Source organism: Oryctolagus cuniculus, chromosome 17, assembly GCF_051225735.1.
Source record: "Oryctolagus cuniculus isolate XC-2025 breed Fujian yellow rabbit chromosome 17, ASM5122573v1, whole genome shotgun sequence".
NCBI classification, from domain to species: domain Eukaryota; kingdom Metazoa; phylum Chordata; class Mammalia; order Lagomorpha; family Leporidae; genus Oryctolagus; species Oryctolagus cuniculus.
This window is the reverse complement of record NC_142883.1, coordinates 30,958,918-30,981,687: the sequence shown is the minus strand read 5'-3', so window position 1 is coordinate 30,981,687 and position 22,770 is coordinate 30,958,918. Positions and strand designations below refer to the sequence as shown.

Genomic DNA, 22,770 nt, shown 5'->3' with positions numbered 1-22,770 from the left:
CCTCCCTTCTGCAGAGTAAAAAAGGGCTTCACATGCTGACTGGCAGGAGCCACATCCTGGCGCCTGGGGTTCCGGGCCTCCTCTGCCCCAGCAGAGCTGTCCTGGGGAGGAGCAGCGTGGGGTCCGCAGCTGTCAGGGAAACTTCCTTTCGGTCTTGATTGGTTGCTGCTTGGCAGGATACTGACAGCCAGAGTAACATTCCAAAGCGTGGATACCAGAATCAGAATGAGGCCTGGCACTTGGGAAATCCTTATGGAATTTGGGGTTGGTGTGATGGGGCAGAAAGAGTTTGTTTTCAAGCATCTGTTACCAGATGGGTCTATTTCACTGAGAAAAGTTAGTATTATTCCAATAAATCCTTTTTTTTTTTTTCCTTTAAGAGATCTCACCTACGGAGGTTTTAAAATTCTGAAAGTTACTTTTCAAACCCAAGTTGGCTTCAGGCAGCCAGCTGAAGTACAGGGCAGGGGAGAGAAATGGCCCAAAGAAGTAAACTGCACTACCTCTTGTTGGAAATTAGATATGTGTTAGTAAAGGCAAACCAGCCGGCTTGGTCCCTGAAACAGATGAGATGGAGACGGGAGTGAGGGTGGAGAAGGCAGGGTACTGCTGAGCGGCAGAGCAAGGGGAGAAGAAAGTCAAAATAGACAAGTAAGGAAAACCGCACGGAAGAAGCCCATTTGTTTATTTTCACAGTGTTTGCCATTCTCGGAGGCTTGCTGAAGTTCCTCCCTTCAATGGCTGGCTTTAGACCAACACCAGAGAAGTCTCAGATCTTTGGAAAGAAAGATTTGGACAACAAAGTTGTTTTATCTGGGAGGGTAACTAGTTTACTCAAAAGTTCCAGGACTTTGGTTTTTCTGTTATTACCTTGACCTAACTTTGTCCTGGGAGGTCCTGGCTGTGTTTACTGATTTTGCAAGGGAGAGGGGCAGCCCTGGCTACCCCTGTCTAGCTGGTACTTGCAATACCTGGGTACCTCGAAAATGAAGAACAGGGTGCTGGTGGGGGGGGGGGGGGCGGTGGTTAAAGCATTTTCTAAAGGTCCTATCTCTTGACACTCCTAAGAGGGAAACAACACTTCTCTAACTTACTCCCCAAATAGACACCAGCGTGGATGTTCTGCCAAGGAGTGATGCGAAAGTGTGTTCCAAAGTGAAATGTAAGCTTGGCCCGGTGCCCAGCTCTCTGCTGTATTTTGCAGACAGAGCTGCAGGCTGGCGGGTCGAAGGAACACATTTCTCTCCACGTGACTGCGAGAGCCAGGCAGCCCGAGCAGATTTCTTTGTGTTAATAAAATGTGATCTCTAGACTGTACATACACACCAGCAGCCCTGGGAAAACGTGAGTCAGGGAGAAGGACCCATGGAAAGCCCTGGCCCAGACAGGACAGGGACCACAGCCGCCACAGTGCTCTGTGGCGTTGCCTGGTAAGTGCAGAGCGAAAAAGGAAAAGACGGATCAGATGATTGGCTGAATGTTGCTTAAGAACCAAAAATCATGGGCTGGAATCCCATCAAACTTGACCTTGTGCAAATGTTGACTCTATCTTGGTAAGCTACAGACTGAAGTCTTCAACAGACAAGCTCTCAAGATTTGGAATACACCTGGGATCCAGGGTACCTCCCCGCCAAAGCTGTGATCATCCCTAACATGGCCAGAGCTTCACCCCCAGGTTAAACTGCGCATATTCTGATCCAATATGAGGTACAAAAACCACATATTTCCTCTCTCTGACCCCTTAGGCACCCAAGCAAATGTAGTCAACTTTTATAAACTAGGGCAACCATGGGAAGTGACCAAAAGAAAAAAATGGTATCACTGTGGGAAGACCCAGACCCAAAGACGAGCCTTTGCAGGCAGCCCCTCCCTCGCTGCCACAGCGGCCAGGGCTCCACAGACCTCAGGAGGCCTTCACTGTTCAGTGTCTTTGGGCTGTCACTCCGCATCTTTGGAGGGAGGAGCGTCACAGGATGAAGAGGAATGGGAGGCTTAGCAGGCCCCTGCTCACTGGGCTTCCTTCCAGCATATTAGATTACTTAATCTCCAGGGTTCGCACATTTACTGTGCCCCATGGCTACTGAAGTGTGTTAGGGCTGGGGCTGGCAGGTGGCAGGGGCCCAATACCAAGACCCTGGGAATCTCCAAATCCCTCAGGGACTATGCTATAGGACACAGAATTTAGAGGGCTAGTGGGAGCCTCTGGTTGCAGGGACTAGAAAGTGGACAAGAAGCTGCCCCTTGGTTCTCCTCCCCTTCAGTGGCCGAGTGGCCGGGTCCCCAGGGTCCCCGGAGCATGGGGTAGGCAATCAGCCACAATCAGCTCATTAAGGAGCAGCTGAGTTGAAGACCACCTCACCTGCCTAGGTGAGGCTTCACTCTGGTTAATCTGCAACCCAGTTAATCAGCCTCAGGATCACTACAAGTTAATCGCAAGCAGAGTTCAAGTCCAGCCAGCGGAAGCCAAGGAAGTCAGGTCCACCCTCGGGGCTGTCTTTTGGAGATTCTGCACAGAATGTTTAACCTGGAACTCACTCCACAACACACTCCTGGTTGCACTCCTTGTCACTCTGGTCCCCCAGGTTCCCAGGGGGCTCAGTAAGTCACAACTATGATCACTCTGCTGGTGCAGCTCACGGATTTAAAGTTTGGAGGCCGAGAGGGAAGCTGCTAAAAGCGCTGCACTCCCTCTCGACTGCTCTTGACAGAAAGAAAAACCTTGTGAGCGCAAACACCACCAGGAGAGCAGATCAACAGCACAGAAACACGAAGCATGTTCCCACACCGAAGAGAAAGAAACTCCGTCAGCAAGGATAACTAAGACTCGCCCTCAGTCCCAAAGAGCCTGGCGGAGTTTCCAATGGCTCCTGAAAGAAGCTGGTGGCAGTGCAGTTTGAACATATCAAGGCTGGAGGCACGACTGATGGGCTGCTAAGGACCCAGTTTCCAGGAGACCTGCAAACGCGACCTTTGGCCCCCGCCGCACCGGGGCTGTGGTTTGCGGCTGCCTCTGCCAGAGCAGGGGGCACCCAAGCCTGCGCTCCCTGGAGGATCCACAGAATTATGTGCTGGAATTACAGCTGCCTTCCACCCTGCAATTCTTGTCTTGTGACCATGGAGCAGAATCAAAAGACTTCCTTTCTTCCATTCTCTCTGTTAAGCTAACCAGAATAAGCCTCCCTCAGAGAGTAAAACAGAACGGGCCCGAGGCTTGCAAAAACACTTTTCCAGGACACCGGAAACCACACTGGCCTGAGTCCTTGATCTGCTGCCCAGGGGCGAGAGACAAGTTACTAAAGGATCTTCCCAACCTGCTCTGGCAGGACAGCAAACACCTGGCCCATGCACTGCCCCACCTAAGCCTATGGCAGACATCACTAATTAATCACAGAACTCTTTCCACTGAGCCCAGAGCAAACCTCAGAATCTTTCAAGATGGCACTCCAGGCACCTACTAACACACTGAAGCTGGCTGTCAGATGACCACCCCGCCTCGGCCCCTCCCGCCATGGGCAGGCCCTGCAACCTGAATCCAGCCACACAGAGGAGCAGCCAAAAGCCCAGCTGGCCACAGCCCTTCTGGAAAAGTTTGCCATCAAAAGAGCTGTGGGCCTTAGGGGTTTTCCTTCTGTGGTTTTCCTTTTTTTATTTTTTTTTTATCCTTTCTGAAAAAAAAAATTATTTTGTCTGGCTAATAAACCACTGCTAAGAAATGCAAGCCTTGGAGCCGGGTAACTCACTTTCAGGGCTGCTCTGGAATGCGGCTCACCAGAACGCAGACCACTTTTAAGGAAGTGCAGAGCCTTGGTGCTCCCGCGTTTTCCCCTAGGAGGTGTGGAATGTCTCTGCTTTTCAGCTGCAGGTTTTAAGCCCCGTCATCCTTTAGGAGTGCCAGCATGTCGGCTGCTTCATCCGTCTACCTGGCATTGGAGCAGCACTGTCATCCTAAGAGGCTTGTGATGTTTTGCACCAAAGTGAATGCTAGTCTTCCAGCTCATACTCGTCTTTGGAAAGAGCCCCAGAGCTAAAAACTGCACCCCTCTTTTACAGACAAGGAAAACTCAGGCCTTGGGAGATCTGGTGACTGTCCAGGGACACTCGGCAAACCAGCTGTGGGACCTTGACTGATGGCCCCAAGTTCAGTGCCCTTTTGACTGTCCTACCTTTGCAATTACTGCTACCCTTTCCTCCTCTTGCCACCTAAAACCCAATGAAAACAATAATGCTAACATGATCTGGACTTCGATATGAATTTTACTTGGTCATTTTTCTAGTTGTCTATCTTTGTTACATTTAAGACATACTTCCCACCTTACAGAAGAAGTAAAACCCAAACAGGTTGACAGCTTAAGGTTAGACTTCTACTTAGTAGTACAGCTGGGCCTTTAAGTTAGCTCTCTCAGTGTATCCAAAACAGCATCCTGGAGCTTGCAAAACCCAGCCCAGGAACTCAGAAACCTGATGGTGAGGTTCTAGAGATAAGAGCTCCAAGTGCATTTTAGAAACTGTTCTTTAAACACCAGATTCTGACTGTGAACTTAGACTGACTGACAATGCTGAGTAGGCCCAGGCCCAGGCCCAGGCCCCCTTACAGACAGTCCATTTAAGTTACTAACCATCATAGCAGTCCTGTGAAATTGGCCACTTTGTTCTGGATGAGGAAATAGGGGATCAGAATTCAAGTGACTTTGCCCAAAGTTGCATGGCTTCTCAGGGGATCTCTGGTTTCAAATTCAATTTAGTTTGGTGACGAAAGAGTCCAGCGAGGATATACAGATGCTAACAGGATTGTGTTTCTCTTAATATCTTTATCAACGCTTGTTATTTCTGCCTTGACAATGATTTCATCCTGATCTCCATGGTTTTTGGCCACTGAGATATGTCCAATTTATTTTTAAGCTCCCTGTCGTCAGAATGGAGGGGCTGATAGAGAAAAAAAGAAAACATATTTTGGCGATGTATCTACAACAGTCAATCCTCTTGGGAACAGACTAAATTCCAGGAACCAATATCGTTTCTAATATGAGTTGATTTATTTTAATATTTATTTATTTGAAAGGCAGAGTTAGACAGAGAGGGAGAGACAAAAGATCTTCCACCTGCTGGCTCATTCCCCAAATGGCTACAACAGCTGGGGCTGGGCCAAGCCAAAGCCAGGAGCCAGGAGCTTTTTCCAGGTCTCCATTTGGGTGCAGTGGACCAAGCACTTGGGCCGTCCCCCTCCCTGCTTTCCCAGGTGCATTAGCAGGGAGCTGGATTGGAAGTGGAGCAGCAGTGCCTACACGGGATGCCGGCGCTGCAGGAGGCGGCTTAACCCACTGCACCATGACGCCTGCCCCATGAGTTGATTTCTTACAACCTCTTACATTAAATGCTTGGCACCATTCTGGCTTTAACACATCATAGGTGTTGCTTTGATTTCATATTGCAGTGCGCTAATTTAAACTCAGGAGCCTTACATCCACTCTTCTGTAAAGTGAGGGTTAGATATTTGATGTGATATAAAATACACTGAGGGGTCTCCAGCTGGAATTAAACATCCCTCACAAGCGGAGGTGCTCCTGGGGCTGGGGCTGTGGTGGTAGCAGGTGAAGCTGCTGCCTATGACACCAATATCCCATACGGACGTGGGTTCAAATCCCAGCTGCTCTACTTCTAATGCAGCCCCTTGCCTGGGAAAATCAGCAGAAGATGGTCCAAGTGCCTGAGCCCCTGCCACTCACATCAGAGACCTGGATGAAGCTCCTGGACCAGCCCTGGCCACTGGGACCATGCGGGGAGTGAGTGAACCAGCGGATGGGAGATGATCTCTCTCTCTCTCTCCCTCTCTCTCTAACTTTTAAATAAATAAAAAGCTGGGGGTGGGGGGAAGAGGGCAGGAAATCTTGTCTCATCTGATGCTGATGTAATTCTTGGTCCCTCAAGAGTGTTGTACCTTTAACAGTTTGATCCTGCCCCGTCCACATGAACGGACAGTACATTTCACACCCTATGAAGACCCATGCCAAGAACTCCACAGCCTAATCGGGTGGAAAAGCAAAGCCAAATCTGGTTAATCCCATTTCTTAAATCGACCAGCTTCTAGCTGTCTTCCTGTCTGTGGAAAAACAGCCCGTACGCATTCCTTCCAAATAATCCACTTTCATTTTCTCAATATCCTTGTGTCTCCACTCCACGGCCGCAGAAAAAAGTCTGTTTTTTTTTTTTTTTTCTCCTATCTGGAGGCCTCCCTACCACTTTTCCACCTGGTAGTGAGTTAAGAAAGCACTTGAGAGACTCACACCAGGGGCCGCAGAGGGCCAGGGGATTCCCAGAGCACTGCACAGCAGCCTCCCTGCCTCTCCCTACTCAACAGCCGGACACCAACAACTCTGGAACGGCTTGTCTCCCCTTCCTGACCCGGCTGTGTCCCCCAGATAAATCTCCCAACGTGTCGGAAAGGCTGGCGAGCACCAAGCAACCGAATGGCAGTTCCTTTCACCCTTACCCACTCAGGTTCCTGCGGGCAGTGTCAGGAGGAGGTGGGCACGGAGCTGAAGGACACAGCCCGGGCCTGGGGAGCAGACACCTAAAAGAGGAGCTATTGAAGCCAGCAGGGAGTTACACCACGGCCAGGGCGGAGGCACTGCAGGTGGGGTTCAAGCTGAGATCTGCCTCTTCACAGGGCGGGGGCACATAGGGAGCTCACCTGCTTCCTTCCTTCTACAAAACCTCAGAAAGGTGGGGAGTCCTGCCTACGCCCTGGCTGCAGTAACACCACTATCACACAAGGTGCTTTCCTACCACAGTGTTCCGTAAGATGACGAGGGAGGCACAAATAACCATGTATGAGGGAACTTCAAAATGTTCCTGGTAAATAGGATTAAAAGATAAGTTTGTTTTGGTGCAAATCAATTTTGAAATCCATGCATGGAATTTTTTTTAAGGTTTATTTATTTATTTGAAAGACAGAGTTACAAAGAAGGAGAGGCAGAGAGAGAGAGAGAGAGAGAGAGAGAGGTCTTCCATCCACTGGTTTACTCCCCAGATAGCTGCAGCAGCTGGAGCTGGGCTGATCCAAAGCCAGGAGCCAGGAGCTTCTTCCAGGTCTCCCAGGCAGGTGCAGGGGCCCAAGGACTTGGGCCTTCTTCCACTGTTTTCCCAGGTCATAGCAGAGAGCTGGATCAGAAGTAGAGCAGCCAGGTCTTGAACCGGCACCCATATGGGATGCTGGCACTGCAGGTGGCAGCTTTACCCGCTACACCACAGTGCCGGCCCTGGCATTTTTCATAATGCACATTTTCCATGAACCTTCTGAAGACTCCAAGTAGGCATGAAATCCGAATTTTTTCTGCACCAAAATAAACCTATATCATAATTCCATTTCCCACAAACTGTTTGAAGATACTTGCATACAGTGACCATGGCTTTGTTTATTTGGTTTTTAAGATTTATTTACTGGCCGGCGCTGCCGCTCAATAGGCTAATCCTCCACCTAGCGGCGCCGGCACACCAGGTTCTAGTCCCAGATCGGGGCGCCGGATTCTGTCCCGGTTGCCCCTCTTCCAAGCCAGCTCTCTGCTCTGGCCTGGGAAGGCAGTGGAGGATGGTCCAAGTGCTTGGGCCCTGCACCCCATGGGAGACCAGGAGAAGCACCTTGCTCCTGCCATTGGATCAGCACGGTGCGCCGGCCGCAGCACTCCATCCGTGGCGGCCATTGGAGGGTGAACCAATGGCAAAAGGAAGACCTTTCTCTCTGTCTCTCTCTCTCACTGTCCACTCTGCCTGTCAAAAAAAAAAAAAAAAAAAAAAAAAAAAAAAAAAGATTTATTTACTTAATTTAAAGAGTCATAGAGAGGGAGAGTCATAGGCAGAGAGAGAGAGTTAGGTCTTTCATCTACTGGTTTACTCTCCATATGGCTGCAACAGCCAGGACTGGGCTAGGCTGAAGCCAGGAGCCAGGAGCTTCATCCAGGTCTCCCAGATGGGTGCAGGGGCCCAAGGACTTGGGCCATTCTCCCCTGCTTTCGTAGGTTCACTAGCAGGGAGCTGGATTGGAGGTGCAGCAGCCACATGGGACGCCAGGCCTGCAGGCACAGCTTTACCTGCTATGCCACAGCGCAGGACCTAAAGGCTTCACGCAGCCCATCTCACCAACTTCTGCAGGACTCCTCTGGAGCAGGTGTCATTATCCCTGCTTCTGAAGCAGGACACGAAGCAGCAAAGACTTAAGCAGGGGCCAGAAGTTTAACCAGTCCCTCAAGCTGTCCTCCAGTGAGAAGGCGGAATGAATTTGCTCTACCTCATCAGTGAAATTCTAGAGAAAACCACTGTCTTTGGGGACTGGTCTATGACGGCCTCTCTGATGGCAGAATAATGAATCAAAATGCTCTTTTTGGCTCCATGTACTTACCTGGAAATTTAAGTCTAAGAGTGTGAACATCGAGTGGGGCAGGGGAGGGGACAGGTGGAGACTAACTTCAATGATGTGGTGGGAACACTGACCCAGATTACAGAAATATCTGAACGACCAAAAGTGTTCTGCTCTTCCCTGGTATATGTCTATGGTCAAGAACATCGATGTATATACACACAATTAATGTCTATAAAGACTGGTTTTTTTTACTAGAATAAGTTAAATAAATGGTGAATATGTTTGAGAATATCTTTCTTGATAAAGATATAAATTGCACTTTAATTCAAGGTGAAATGATCATAAAACCTAGACCAATGCAAAGTGAGTTCGAGGCAAGCTAAAGAGTTAAAAAAGAAGTATAAGTAGGCCAAATGCTTCTTCATACCTAGTTTGTGTAATACTGAATCTCCTTGTCATTCATCTACAAACGTCTTAGGAATCTAGTAACTAAATGCTACTGACTAGCTGACTATGTTTGGGTAAATTTCATTATTTTTTAAATCATTCAGGTGTTACTGGCTGTTTTACTTTGAGGAGCAGAGTGAGAGACAGCGGGAAAGCAAGCAAGCAAGCGAGTGAGGGCAAGCAGCAATCTGAAGGTTCAGAGTGTGGCTGGGTCAAAATCCGGGAACTGGGAACTCAATGCAGAGCCAGAGCCAGAGCTGAACCCTGGCACTCTGACGTGGAACACAGGAGTCCTAACCAGCAACTCAACCACTGGGCCAAACGTCTGCCCCCTGGCCACCTGAAATCTATTTTAGATCCTATGAGGAAAAAAGGCAACCAGCTCCCCATGAGCAAGTATATCGATATTAAAAAAAAAAAAAAAGTGTAAAGAAATGAATTCTAGGGGCTGGCATTGTGGCATAGTAGTTTAAGCTTCTACTTGCAGTGCCGGCATCCTGTATGGTAGCTGGTTAAAGTCCCAGCTGCTCCATTTCTGATCCAGCTCTCTGCTATGGCCTGGGAAAGCAGTGGAAGATGGCCCAAGTCCTTGGGCCCCTGCACCCTCATGGGAGATCTAGAAGACACTCCTGTCCCCTGGCTTCAGATGGACTCAGCTCCAGGAATTACAGCCATCTGAGGAGTGAACCAGTGGATGGAAGATCTTTCAGTCTCTGTCTCACCTTCTCTCTCTGTAACTCTGCCTTTCAAATAAAATAAATAAATGTTTTAAAAATACAATAAAAAATTACAAAAAGAAATGAATCAAGACACGCTTATAATGTCAGTTTGCAAATTTATCTTTTATTCCCACTCTGTCAAGCCTTCGTTTTTATCTTTATGTTTTGTATGATCTACCTCTTCCTTGACAAATCTTTCAATGGAATTTTGCCTTTGAAACAAAATACTATTCTGATTGCAGCTGAGATCTCCATCCCACTTTCAAAGTTCACCTTCCTGTTTCTCTCCATCAACGACGCCAAGTCCATGTCACAGTGAATCCATCCTAAGTTGAGTGAAGTCTGCTTTTCAATGCTGGGGGCTGGCAGAGTTTAACTGTCGGCCACTATTCTTAAAAGCACCTTTCACATCTTGGGGTATTGTGATCGCCGTCCTGGGAGATCTAATTACTGCATATCCAGATGAGCTTGTTCATCTGGTTTATGGCATAGATTTCCATTGGTCAGGGCCTGGTGGCATCCTTCCCCAAACAAACCCTCAGCTTTTCCCACTTGGTTCAATTCGAGAGGCATTTATTGTGCATGAATGGTCAGCTGTGCTTAACTCTTTCCATTAAGTGCAAAAGCACTTAGAGAGCAGCAACGAGACGTCTCTGTTCCTGTCCATGTTTGGGTTTCACAGCAGAGACATCAGAGCAGTCTGTTAGCCAGAGCTAATTAGAAAAGAAAGCATCGCTCCTCCCGACTCGAGGAGCTTCTGCCAAAGCGTTTATTTCTGCCGATCCATTTGTGCAATTCCACTTTCTAAGAGAACATTTTGTCACAGATGATTTAGTGCTGCAGCTCCCTTGAGCATCTCTCTGTGGCTTGCACTCATTGTTTTCAGAAGCCTAGGTCTCCCAGGCCACATGTAAGAGGCATGGGGGTTTAATTAGCCATAAGCTCTGTCTCACTGTAAGACCCCAGATTCCAAAGCATTCTCACAGAGATCATTAATGGGAAAACACATCCCAGACTGAACTCCGAAAAACACAACTTTTAGGGAGCCCATGTGACAGTGCTTGGAGTTGTGTCATTCTTCAGCATACAAAGAGACTGGATGGGTGGTGAGTTAAAGCAGTACTGATATTCGTTGGTCAGAAGAGGCCAAAACCCATTTTAGGAGTTTTCACATTTGGTCATGAAGTTTGAAACCAATTTCACAGAAGCGACAACTGGATGTTTTCTCCCCCATCACATACTCCATTCTGCCGGCACTCCTGGATGGTCTACTCTGTGTCGCTGGAGGTGGGACTGCACATACCGGCTTCCATTTTCTGTTCAGGGGTACTGCTTTGGGTTACAGCCATTCTTCTAGCCTTTTGCATCCTTGGCATGAATTCAGGGGTACCTGAGCAGGTCTCCCTGCTGCCCAGCATCCTAGATCCAATGCCTTGGCATAGTCCTTTTGCTCAAGCGGCACTCCTGGTATAAAACCCACCTGAGGCCAGCGCCACGGCTCACTAGGTTAACCCTGCGCCTGCAGCGCAGGCACACCGGGTTCTAGTCCCAGTTGGGGTGCCAGATTCTGTCCCGGTTGCTCCTCTTCCAGTCCAGCTCTCTGCTATGGCCCGGGAGGGCAGTGAAGGATGGCCCAAGTGCTTGGGCCCTGCACCTGCACAGGGAGACCAAGGAGGAGGCACCTGGCTCCTGGCTTTGGATCGGCGCAGCGCACTGGCCATAGCGGCCATTTGGGGGGTAAACTAACAGAAGGAAGACCTTTCTTTCTGTCTCTCTCTCTCTAACTCTGCCTGTCAAAAAAATAAATAAAACTAAATTAAAAAATAAATTAAAAAAAAAACACCTGTGTGTACACATACCACACACACACCCTATGCATCTAATAAACATCATGTACAATCTATTCTGGCTGTAGGAGGAAAAGCGAGGCACAAATATGAGGTCAGGACTCAAGGATGTAAAACTGTCATAATGACTCCTTTGTCTCTCTGGAGTAAAATTAATAAGCTGGCCAGAAACCTGGCTAAGTATTTTTAGCTTGATATCACTGCTGCAGGTAATGCTTAGAATCCAAGTACTTGTATCCTTGGGCAGTAGCTCTCCATCCCACCCACGCATGCATGCACACACACACACACACACGTGCATACAAACACTCCTAAAATCCCTTCAGTATATTTGCAAATCTAGTGAGCCGCATAAAATAGAGGCATTTAAAAGTGATGAATGTTAATGGATTGGGTTTACGAAATCTATTTTTCTGCTCCTTTGAGACTAGGCCTGCTTTCGGACTTCTAAATTCTAAATCATTCACATCTCAAACTGTTTCCTTACCAGTGTTTCTCCCATCACCAAAACTTGCGGGCCTTGGAAGTGCAATCCAAACCCTGTACTTTTGACTGACTTTTTCTAGATCATGAGAACGTCGTGTTTTGAAAAGCTGTTTGATGTTCAAGAGAGAGTATTTACTTTCAAAATAATGAAAATAAGGAAATCCTGGTTTGCCAGAGGAAACTATTGTCAAGATTCTAAAAATGTTTCCACTCCAACCTTGAACCCGAGTGGAAATGTACACATGCCACTTCCCTGCTCAGAGACCTTCAGTGGCTCCCCACTGCCCACTGGAGGAAGTTCAAGCTCTTCCTCATGGAGCTGCCAGCCTGCCTGGCACCAGCCTCTCGAACTCACCTCCCCGGTCCTTCAGAGAATTCTCTGCACCAGCTAGGTTGCACCTAGCCCTTGTTCCCTAGTCACCTGTGGGCATCCTTCCTCTACAATCTGCAGCCTCACTACCCACTCTGCTGGCTGGCTCTGCTACCCTCCATCCAGGGCCCAGCAAAAGGCCCAGCTTTTTCAAGAAGCCTCACCCCAGGCGCTGAGACCAAAGGCTGCTTCCTGCGAGGTCTGGCAGCTCTTAGGAGCTGCACTGCTCCCTTATTTTTTGTAAATCTTTCACCCTCTTCTTTTCAGACCTCTGTTTCTCTACCTTTTGAGGACATCCTAGTTTTTTTATGCCACTCACCCCTCTGTCTACAAGTTCCCGCTTCCCTGCTGAGCTGTCCTGTCCTGGAGCCCAGCTGCCACATCGCACACTTCTCCGTCTTCCCCCGAGTGTGCAGAGCGAAGCAGAGCACAAGCTCGGGCTATTTCTGGAGCCATCCATATTGTTCATCACCTCCTACGACCTCCTCTGTGGCTGTCTAATGGGCACATCGTTTACTAGAGAACTGCTCGGAGCTGAGTTGTGGGGAAGGCTGGCCCACTACGTGCTGGGCGCCGTGGGGGGCGCTTCTTGCTCCGCAGCTTTAGACAGTTCGCAGAAACCCAACGAGGACGCCCCTGTTCCGACAGGGCACTGGAGACTCAGAAAGCGTCAGGATTCATCACGGAAGGACTACTGGGGGCACAGGAGGAGGGGCTCTTGGGGAAGCCTCCTGTGAGCTTGTGAGCAGCAGGGGGCTCCCACACCCCTCTCCTTCCCAGCGCCCAAACAGGCCTTTACAGCTTCTTCAGGCGCACAGCAACTACAGCACCTGCGAGCCTGTCGGTACGAAGTCACTGGTAACCAAGCATCCATGCTTGGCTATAGCAAACGCGACATAAGAGACATCTAACCAGGAACCTCCTTAAACTGCATTTTGTTTGTCTGTTTTGCTAATCCCATAAGCAAGGAGCGAGGAGTCAAGTTTGCAGAAAGGCAGCCTAAACCCCAGTGTCTAGAAGAGCAGGCAAGACAAGGGGGAGAAGCAGAAGAGAAATCTAAATTCTCTGACCACAGTCCGTCATTGGTAGGAAGGGAGAGCGTCCAGACGCTCTGTGAGCCCCGTGCTGAGTCTGCCGCTGGGAAATGAGACGAAATGGTGGGGAAATGCTGCTCATGGCAGCTGTTATTGAGCACTTACTGTGTGCAAGGCCCTGGGCCAGGAATTCCATGTGCAACTGGCTTACATGACCTTCAACAAGGCTGCAAGGCGCTCGCAGCGACTACTGCAAAGTTCGGGATGAGAAAGCGCACGCTCTGATCACCGAGTGTCTTGCCCTCACTGTGAGAGAGGAGTGTGCAGAGTCGGGGCCCACGCTCAGGTGCCCGCTTACTAGATCCTGTGCTGCAGAAACCACAGGACCTTCCCAGAGGCACCGTGGGTGGACAGCACCAAGGTCTACAGGAGATTTAAGGCTGAGGGGAAACGGTGGTTGGATGAATTCAGCCCAAGATCTCGGCTGGGGAAAATACCCAATATTCTAATAAATGAAATCCATCAGATGTGACCGACAGGCTGAACCCCTCCCACGAAGCTCCTCTCTAATCCACTCATTTCTTTTCTTTTTGTTACTTCCCTCATTATCTTCTTTCTTTCTTCCACTTCCACTGCTGGGACATAAAAAATGATTCTTGGGTAAAAGTGATTAGTGCTGGTCGGAAGAGAGGTTCCTGAGAATCCTAATAACTCACAGCTGTCTCCCCCCCACCCCCACCCCCCCATGGCTTTCAGTATTAGGATGGTATCAAGGCTTTGTTTCTTCCTACCTTCCCAACCCCCTCCCCTCTCTTCCACCTAATTCTGTCTTTCTGTTGCTATTTTTCTAGTCTGGTAGGCACAGTACTGAACCAGAAAGACTCTGCCAAGACCTTTGGCAGGAGCCAGCCTCCAGGAATCCTGGCCACCGCAGCACTGCACAGACAGGGCCTCTGGGCAGACAGGCAGGAGAGAGGGCCGGGTTTGGGGTCTCGCTGGAAAGCCGGACTGAACGGGTTTCCCTGGCCTGGGCACGGCCCTCCAGAGCTCAGCTTTCTCATGCCATGGTCACGATTACAACTGCTCCCTGGCATTTGCTGTATAGCGCTCCTCGGAAGAGATGTGAGAGGGAGGGGAGGGTCAAGAGCAAGCGAGCACCCCACTCAGAGCTGGGCGAGTGCCACAGGGCACAGCCACGTGCCTGGCACACAGGGTGAAACGGGCAGGCCTCCAGGGCTGCCAGGGCTCACGCGAGAGCAGGGGCTGGGCACCGAGAGCGTGACTGTTCCCACACAGGCACAACAGGAACTGCTAACCCAGAAGTGATGCTCTGGGCTGCCGTCAGGGAGGTGATCTGTGCTGACCCCGGGTCAGGCAGGCTGCAGGGCATGTGCTGTGCTGGGTGTGCTGGGGGAGGGGAAAACAAAAGGATGTCCTATTTCTGCAGAGGGAAGACTGCATGAAAGATCTCTAAATGGAGATCTGCTCTGGGAATCCATTCATTCTTCACCCTCAAGCTGCCACCACCACCCCCACAGCCTGTGCACTGAGCCCTTGTGGGCTACACACTGGGTCCTACTTTGTCATGTGCTGTCTTATTTAACCCAGCTAAAATCCCATGAGGAAGGACTATTTATTATCTCCATTCCATGGATGAGTAAACTGAGGCTTAAAGAGTTTAAGAAATTGGAGCCAGTGCTGTGGAGTACTAGGCTAAGCCTCCACCTGCAGGGACAGCATCCCATATGGGTGCCAGTGTGAGTCCTGGCTGCCCCTCTTCTGAGCCAACTCTCTGCTGTGGCCTGGGAAAGCAGTGGAAGATGGCCCAAATCCTTGGGCCCCTGCACCTGCCTGGGAGACCTGGAAGAAGCTCCTGGCTCCTGGCTTCAGATCAGCCCAGCTCTGGCTATTGTGGCTATATGAGGAGTGAACCAGCAAATGGGGGACCTTTCGCTGTCTCTCCCTCTCTCTGGTAACTCTGCCTCTCAAATACATACATAAATCTTAAAAAAAAAAATTCATGCTCTCTTTTTAAAAAAAGTTCAAGAAACTGACAGCAAGTTACACAGCTCTCCAATGGTGGGTCCAGTATGGAAACCCAAGCCCCAGCACCCGGAGTCTGCACCCCTAACCATGAAGTTGCCTTGCTTTCCATACCTAACCACAAATTCCTCTTTGTCACAAGGTAAGGCTTTCTAGCCTGTGAATGTTACAGGCAGGATGAAGCCAAGAGAACAGACCATGCCTTCTCCAGGGTTAGGGAACATAAACTTTTCCAAAAATCAGAACAAAGACGGCCTGCGTGCCTGCAGGACAAAGCTGACTCCCTCCCCTCTGCAATGCCCTTGATCTTGATGCATGAGAAGCACTCGAAGATGTCAGAGGTGCCATGCACAGCAGCACTCCCGACCCCGACCGGCAGGCATGCGGACGCTGGATGGGAAAGCATGTAGACTGCATGTGCCCACGCAGAGCTTCGGCCCACAACGCCAGGGAAAGTAAGAGAAATCCTCTTGCCTCAGTGGGACCTGCCACAATCCCAGACCCAGCAGCAGGGAATGCCCCTCCTCCACTACTCGACACGGCAAAGGTGCACAGAGTTCTCTTGCACCCCTATCCCCTTGTGCCACCCACTTAGGCCCTCCTCGGCCCTTGGGAGACCCCCTGGAAGGGCTTCACATTACTCTCTGAGCAGCCTCCATCATAACCCAGTGTTCACGCTCACGTGTCTGTTCTCTGAAAGCGAACCTTCTTAATTCTCAGTTGAGTATGGGCCTGACAGTGGCAGGACACCCCCAAGCTATTCAAAGAAAAACCACCAGAGGAGACAATTTCAAATCTGGCTTTACAAGCATGGGGTTTAAAAATAACTCTGCCTTTGTCTGCTATAGATGACTTTCCCTGAAGGGACGCCTGTCCTTAAAGCAATCACTCAATCTGCAGGGCAAACAGATTCATTTTCCACCCCAACACACACCTCCAGGAGGGCTGCCCCAAGCACCACCTCTGACAGCAGCTGAAATGCAAACCACAGAGGCATCAGAAGGACTCCTGCATCTCAGCTGGCCGGGAGCCTCCAGGACACTGCCCCACGGATGGCTGAGAAACCCCACGGGTTAGCTACGGCACCCAGGAACCACCTGCTCTTCTCCGTTCATGAAGATGTCGGCCCAGAAAGCTTGGCAACCATGCCACAGCCGCATCGGGGTTCAGTGGATACCTGGAATCTCTCGTAAGGAAGTCTATACTTCTGCAAATGCTAGATCTGTTCTTCCATAGATAGCTAGGAGATTGGGGCTGGGGAGCAGTGGTGGTCAACAGTGTGAGAATTCACAGGGACACTCATTCCAGGACTCCCTTGGGGAAGACCTAGAAATGCAGAATTTAGCATCTCCTGGCTTCACTTCCCTTCAACCAGATAAGGAGCACTGGCCCCAAACACTACTACTATAACTCAAAAGATGCCTGCTGAGCAAACAGCCCCAGACCAATGTTTGGTAAATTGCTCAGTAATTACCTCCTGATTAGACTGATGATTTAGTTTTATTTTGTTGCTTCTCAGCAACTTAGTATCTCCTGACCTTCCCCAGTGTTTTGCCATAAAGCATCCCAAGAGCTAAAATGCCTCTTTTTGCATGGCAGGATCCAGATTTAAGTCCTGATGCCATAGCCCGGGCTGAAGGTCTTGATCAATGTTTTTCAACGGGGGAGGAGGGGCTGACTTTACTCCCAGGGTACACTTGGCAGTGACTACAGAGAGGTTCACTCCTCCTGCTCGGGGAGGGGCATTACTACTGTCAGGGGAGGAGGTGGGGCAAAGGCCGGGATGTTGCCAAATATCCTGCAATGCACAGGGCAGTGTCCCACAGCAAGACTCGCCCAAGGCATTACTAGCGTCAAGGCTGACAAATCCTGATTGAGACTGAAATTATACAATTTCCAGAACATTCAAGGCTACATCTGTGCTCTTTCCTTCTGAGGACTTCTGTTCCTCAGGATTAACTTGGAACTTCTATTCTGGTCACTCCTGCGAGCCACAGAGAAGAACCAAGAACGCTCTCCTGTTTCAGGTTTGCTTGTGCTACACACCCATGAGGTTGACTTAGGATTTCCTTCTGCATGATCATCTTCAAAGCGGCCGACCCCGTATGAAGAGCAGAGTGTGGTTTGCTCTGCTCAGCGTCTGAAGAAGAGCGTTGACTTCTTGTCCCTTTTATCAGGACTCTGAGTTTCCAATTCAAAGATGAAAATTATTTTCCAGTATGTTCTCACTATTTGAATAAAAACATTTAAATGAAGAGTTCATTTCCAGAGCTCAGTGGCCCTCTGGATCCTAGCACAGCAGGGGTTCTCCGCTCTGGATTCCAACTCTAATCAGGGCCTCCCAAGCTTCTGAGTCACTGGTCCACACTGACTCTAACAAGCGCTGACAAATGACTTCTAAAGGAGGCTCAAATCCCCAGACCTCCGTGTCTGGCTCTCAGTAAAAATGCCTCAAGCCAGAAAGTGGTGGGTAAAATCGTGTGGTGGCTCTCTGCAGAAGGGGGGTGTTAGACGGCATCCAGCGACTGCAGGAAGCTATTACTGAAATAGATGACCATGGCTGCTCTCCCTAACAGGACACCCAGGGCCAGTCCTTTGACCCTTCACACATATTATCTCTGATCTCCCCAACAACAGAGCAAACAGAAGGCATATCCTCCTACACGGAGGGGGACTGAGGCTCCAAGAGCTTAGGTCACTTTCTGAGGTCACAGGGCTACAGAGTGGGGAGCCTCAGGGCACTGTGGAATGCCCGGGGCACAAATACGTCCACTCTCTGGGATTCTGTTCCCTTCTCCCTGGGTTGCTTTCTGACTTTAAGGGTCATTTACTTTGCAGGCAAAAAAACGGGAGACAGTGGCACTGTACATTCTCAACAGCAGGGTCCAGGTTCCCAGAAGGAACTGTTCACCCAAGTTTCTGCAGCCTCCAGGGGTGGCTGCAGGTTACGACTTAATTCCGTTCCAGCCAGCGGCCTTGAGTTATAAATCAAAGTAGATTTTGGACAAGAGGCAAGAGAGACTGGAAAGCAAAGAGAACTTCAACTCCCATACTAACTTGTCAGGGTGTGTGTGTGTGTGTGTGGTTCTCTTCCTCCTTCACATATTTCCTTCCACTTAAATCACACTGTGCGTGTCACAGGAATTTCTACGTCAGGCAGGACACGGAGTGCAGGCACAAGTTCCAGCACAAGTCTCGCATTGTCCTGCTTTCCGTCTTCCCCTGCAGCTCAGGCGCTCGCCGTGGCGACCTTCCTGACAATTTATCTGGCTGGACCTTTGTTCCTGGTTGCCTGTGCACATGAAATGGTCTTTTTTCCTGATCGTTTTGTCCTACAGGGTGCTACAGGCATGGCTCCTGAGCTGCTCCCGTCTGTGTTTCGATCTGAGGGCTCAGATGGAAGGTTTTGAAGGACCGGTCATTTCGGGTGATGTTTTTCTCTAATATTTCAACATCACTTACAGCGCCTCTGCAGCTTTGCAGGCTCTGGTAAAGACGGATTAAAGTGATGGACAGATAAAAATGAAATATGGATATATGAACAGTGCGGCTTTATAGGAATAACGACAAGACAGAGATGGGGTCTGGCAAAGAGAAAGACTGCTGAGCCACGGTTAATAGACAGCCTGCTTTTCGATTCTGTTTTTTGGTCCACGACAAAACAAGACGGATGAGAAAAGTACCTGCCCCATAGCCCTACCCACACTGCATTTGCCCCTTAGACCACAGAGGAAAGAACGCAGGGGAGGCCAGCCCTGTGCAGAGTTTACCCAGACTGCCCAGCGAGAGGAGATGTGACGGTCGCTTGAATCATCCAGATCCTTAGAGGCAGGCTGGATTTTTTAATCTGCAGCCCTTTAACCAGCCGCATCAGAACGCCACAGGGAACTGGTTAACAATGCGCACCCCTGGGCCCTCATCCCAGACCTGAACAGTCGGAATTTGCAGGAGCAGATGCACAGACTCTCAGGGGTTTTACAGACACGCAGCTGGGCACTGTGGATGCTCACTGAGGCGGGCGGGCCCATCCCCTCTTAAAGCACACGCCAGGAGCCCCCTAGGTACACAGGGTTATGCCAACACCTCCCCCTCGCCCTGGAGAGTTTACCTGGTCTGATGGGGTTCTGCATGCAGTTGGGAGACGGGATGCCAGGGTGAATGGGTGCGGAGGCCCGGCTGCTGAGGTCCATGACCGAGGGGGCAGCCGCGGGGGCCGGCTGCAGCCCGGCGGGGTGGGGGCTGTGGTCCTGCTGGGACGGGCTGGGGGGAATGCCATTTTCTGACAGGAACTCCTCCAGGTCCATGTATTCCAGCTGGAAGGTATCTCCGTCATAGGGGAGGGTTTTGTCCCATAAGGTGGGCCCCAAAAACGCCGACTGCGGGACCGTCGGGCTGCCGCTCTCATCGTCCAGCTTCTTCTCCTTGTCTTTCTCTTTACCAAAGGCTGCAGAAGAGAGGCAAGGGGGACTTTTAAACAAAGAGAAAAAGAGAGCGCCCAAGAGTACACCCTTCCAGGACCCTGCGACAAAACCACCTCTCGGGAACGCCAGGGGCCTTCGCTGGCTGCTGGCTTTTGCGGATCTAGAGTTAAAAGTTCAGGCAGGACATGAATCGGAGGCTGTTTTTCAACATCTTCCTATTTACTTTGGAAAGAAAGCACCAGCTTGTGGGATGGGGCTACAGGCTGATCGAGGATAACAACAAGACAGCAAGCCTCTGCACTGCGTGAGGAGACAAATCACTCAACCTAAGCTGGGCAGAGAACACGTGCACATACACGCATACAAGAAAGCAGCCAACAGCCAGGCTGGGCCTATCACTCGGGAAGTTTATCACAGGCCCTCAGACTCACCCACGCCAGCGAGCTGGGGACCTTAATTCTGCTAAAGCAGGCACTCCCCATCTTTCTCCACTACCGTGTATTGACACCTACTACGTGCCTGGTTCTTTCCTCCGCTTGTATGTCAAACCGCTCCCAGGAAACCTGCAAAAACAGTCATCGTCCACATGCATAGTGAAGACAGCCGCCGAGCTGCTGAGACGTGGAGGAATTTGACTCACACCTCACACTGGCAGAAAAGAAAAATGAGAACTCTCTGAGCCCACGTGTAGCTGCTTCCACAGCCACGGGACACACTGTTTTGTTTTACCAGAGTACAAAGGAAAAAACTTTCTTCCCCGTTTTCTCCAAATACTTAAGAAGGATCCAGTTCATAAAAATCACACTTCTGTGCGACCTGTCGAAAGCAGAGCTGTGGGACAAGGAGCGACTGGACATACCCAGGAGAACCGCTCACTCTCTAGGGCTTCAACAGGAGCTCCGGACTTGGCCAATTCCAACCCTCCGGCGTGGGGTGAATCTGGGGCTACTGAATTATTTGCTTCTGAGCTTCCTCCCCAGAAAACAGCCTCCTCTGCCACCCCTTGGAACCGTCTCCAATCTCACCTGAGCTTCGACACCCACAGAGGCCAAAAGGCTAGGGGCTGTGACGTGCAGCCCCCGCAACCCGACACCCCAAACTCCACCTGCACCGCAACAGGTGACCCCCGACCAAGCCGTCTGCAGCCAAGTGCTCTCTCCTCAGAGGAGTGGGCACCATTCGCATTCGAGACCGACTTCCCAGAAGGCTTGAAGCCGGCCTCAAGGACAACCCTGCAGCGGCCCCAGCTCAGTCCCGCACCTCCCGCGCCACAGCCAAGGTCGCCTGGGGAAGGGGCCGGTGCTTACCGGGAAAGGGGCTCAGGCCAGAGGAGAGGCTCCCGCGAGCTCCCACGTGAGCCCTCCCACCGGGACGAGCGCACGGGGAAAAGTGTCGGCACCGGAGGCGGGCACGGCCCTCGCGCGCGGAGACCACTCCCCCCAAGCCGCCTGCCGCCCCGGCCCCCGCCCCGCGCCCAGCTCCCCTGCAGCGGGGGCGAACGCAGCTCGGCGGGCAGGCACCGCATGCACCGCGAACACCGTGCAGGAGGAACAGCAGCAGCCCCAGGCCTCCGCAGAAGCTGGCCCTCGGCGTCTCCTCCCCAGCCCGGCTGGGGGCTCCGGGCGCCCGCCGCCGGGCCCGCTGGGGTTGCCTCCCACCTGCGCCGCAGGGGCGCGCCCCGGGAGGCCAGACCAGGTCCCCCTGGCTATTTTAAACCCTGCCCAGGAGGGGTCCCCCCTCGTCGTGGAGGAGGGGGGAGAGGGAGGAGGAGGAAGAGGAGGCAGGGTGCAGGGTGCGCTCGTCGGCGTCCCTGCGGGGCAGGCACGGAGGGGGATGGGGCCCGGCCCAGGCGGGGGCCCCCAGGGGCGACGCCCCTTCCCAGAGCCCGGCCGCCGCGAGGGGCAGCGCTCACCGTCTTCGTGGAGGGGGAGCTTCAGCGGGTTCTCCAGCAGGGACCTGAGCACGCCGTAGGGAGGCGGGATAAAGGTGGGGTTCAGGGGGAGCTGGCGGGGCATTTTCTCCATCTCGATGCACTCAATTTTTTTTTTCTTTAAGAAAATAAAATAAAATCGCCCTCCCCCCCTCCCCAAGTCCAAATGTGGCCAGCGTTTTCCTCTGGCCTTGGCCGAAAGTGCTCGCTTTCAAGGCGGTAGAGATAAGGGAAGGAAAAAAAAAATAAAATTACTTCTATCTTGATAAATACATCTGAATTTTAAGATATTTAGGAAAAAAAAAAACTTTCGGGGCCGCGGTGCAGGCGGTCCCAGGGGGGCTCGCCAGGGGCCAGCGGGCTCCCCGGCGACGCGCAAGATGCTCACCTGCCGCGAGCCCCTCGTCCCGCACAAATGTTCAAAACCGCCAAAAAGAAGGGGGGCACTCGCCGGCGGCGGCAGCAGGGCGCTAGGCACCGCGCCCGCCGCGGCCCCGCGCGCCAGCACCCGAGGCGGCCCCGCGGCCCACCCCACCCCCCTCCCCGCGCCGGCGGCCGCTGCTCCCCCGCGCTCGGCGGCCCCGCAGCGCCGGGCTCAGCGCATCCGGCCGTCCATGTGCCGCGGCCCTGACAAGAGTGACGTCAGGGCCCGCACCGCGCGCCGATAGGCGTGCGGGGGCGTGGCTACGCGCCGCCCCGCCCGCCGCCCGCCCTCGCCGCCCGCCCCTCGGCCGCGTGTTTAGCGTCGTCGCGCGCGCGCGGATTTCCCAGGACCTTGCTGAGCTGGCGGGCTGGTTGCGATGGAGCAAGTGCCGGATTCCTTGGGCCGTCAACCTGGGCTCAGACTCCATTTTTTTTTTTTTTTTAATTTGGTTGGAAAGAGGACTAAAGAGTTTATATCAGTACCTTTGCAACCGGAGAACTGGGGAGTTAATAAAAGATTAAAAAAATAAAAAAAAACTATGCCCAGGCCGCACCCCAGATCCAAGAAGTGAGGATTTCTGGGGGTGATTTCCAGACATCAATAGTTGAGGTACCCCGGGAGCAGCCAAGTTTGAGAATGACCGGTTTAGATGGAATTTGCGATAAACGCTCTCTAGGTCCCCCTCGGCCTGTTCGC

General features: G+C 51.4%; 1 protein-coding gene across 8 annotated transcripts in view; it reads right to left on the bottom strand.

Moving 5' to 3' along the window:
* HLF (HLF transcription factor, PAR bZIP family member) overlaps nucleotides 1-22,253 on the bottom strand; it is a 53,856-nt gene extending 31,603 nt beyond the window's left edge. Inside the window, exons 1-3 of one of the 8 annotated variants that reach the window (XM_089316968.1) lie at nucleotides 21,633-22,234; nucleotides 20,240-20,368; nucleotides 19,408-19,743 (exon numbers count right to left, since the gene is read on the bottom strand). In XM_089316968.1, coding sequence (XP_089173094.1) covers nucleotides 19,408-19,743; nucleotides 20,240-20,312 — 409 coding nt within the window. In that variant the 5' untranslated portion in view covers nucleotides 20,313-20,368; nucleotides 21,633-22,234. Of the gene's footprint in view, nucleotides 1-19,407; nucleotides 19,744-20,239; nucleotides 20,369-21,027; nucleotides 21,183-21,632 lie in introns of those variants that run through there. The other 7 variants (XM_089316969.1, XM_089316973.1, XM_089316970.1 and 4 more) reach the window with 7 other exon arrangements.
* Nucleotides 22,254-22,770: the final 517 nt, after the last annotated feature.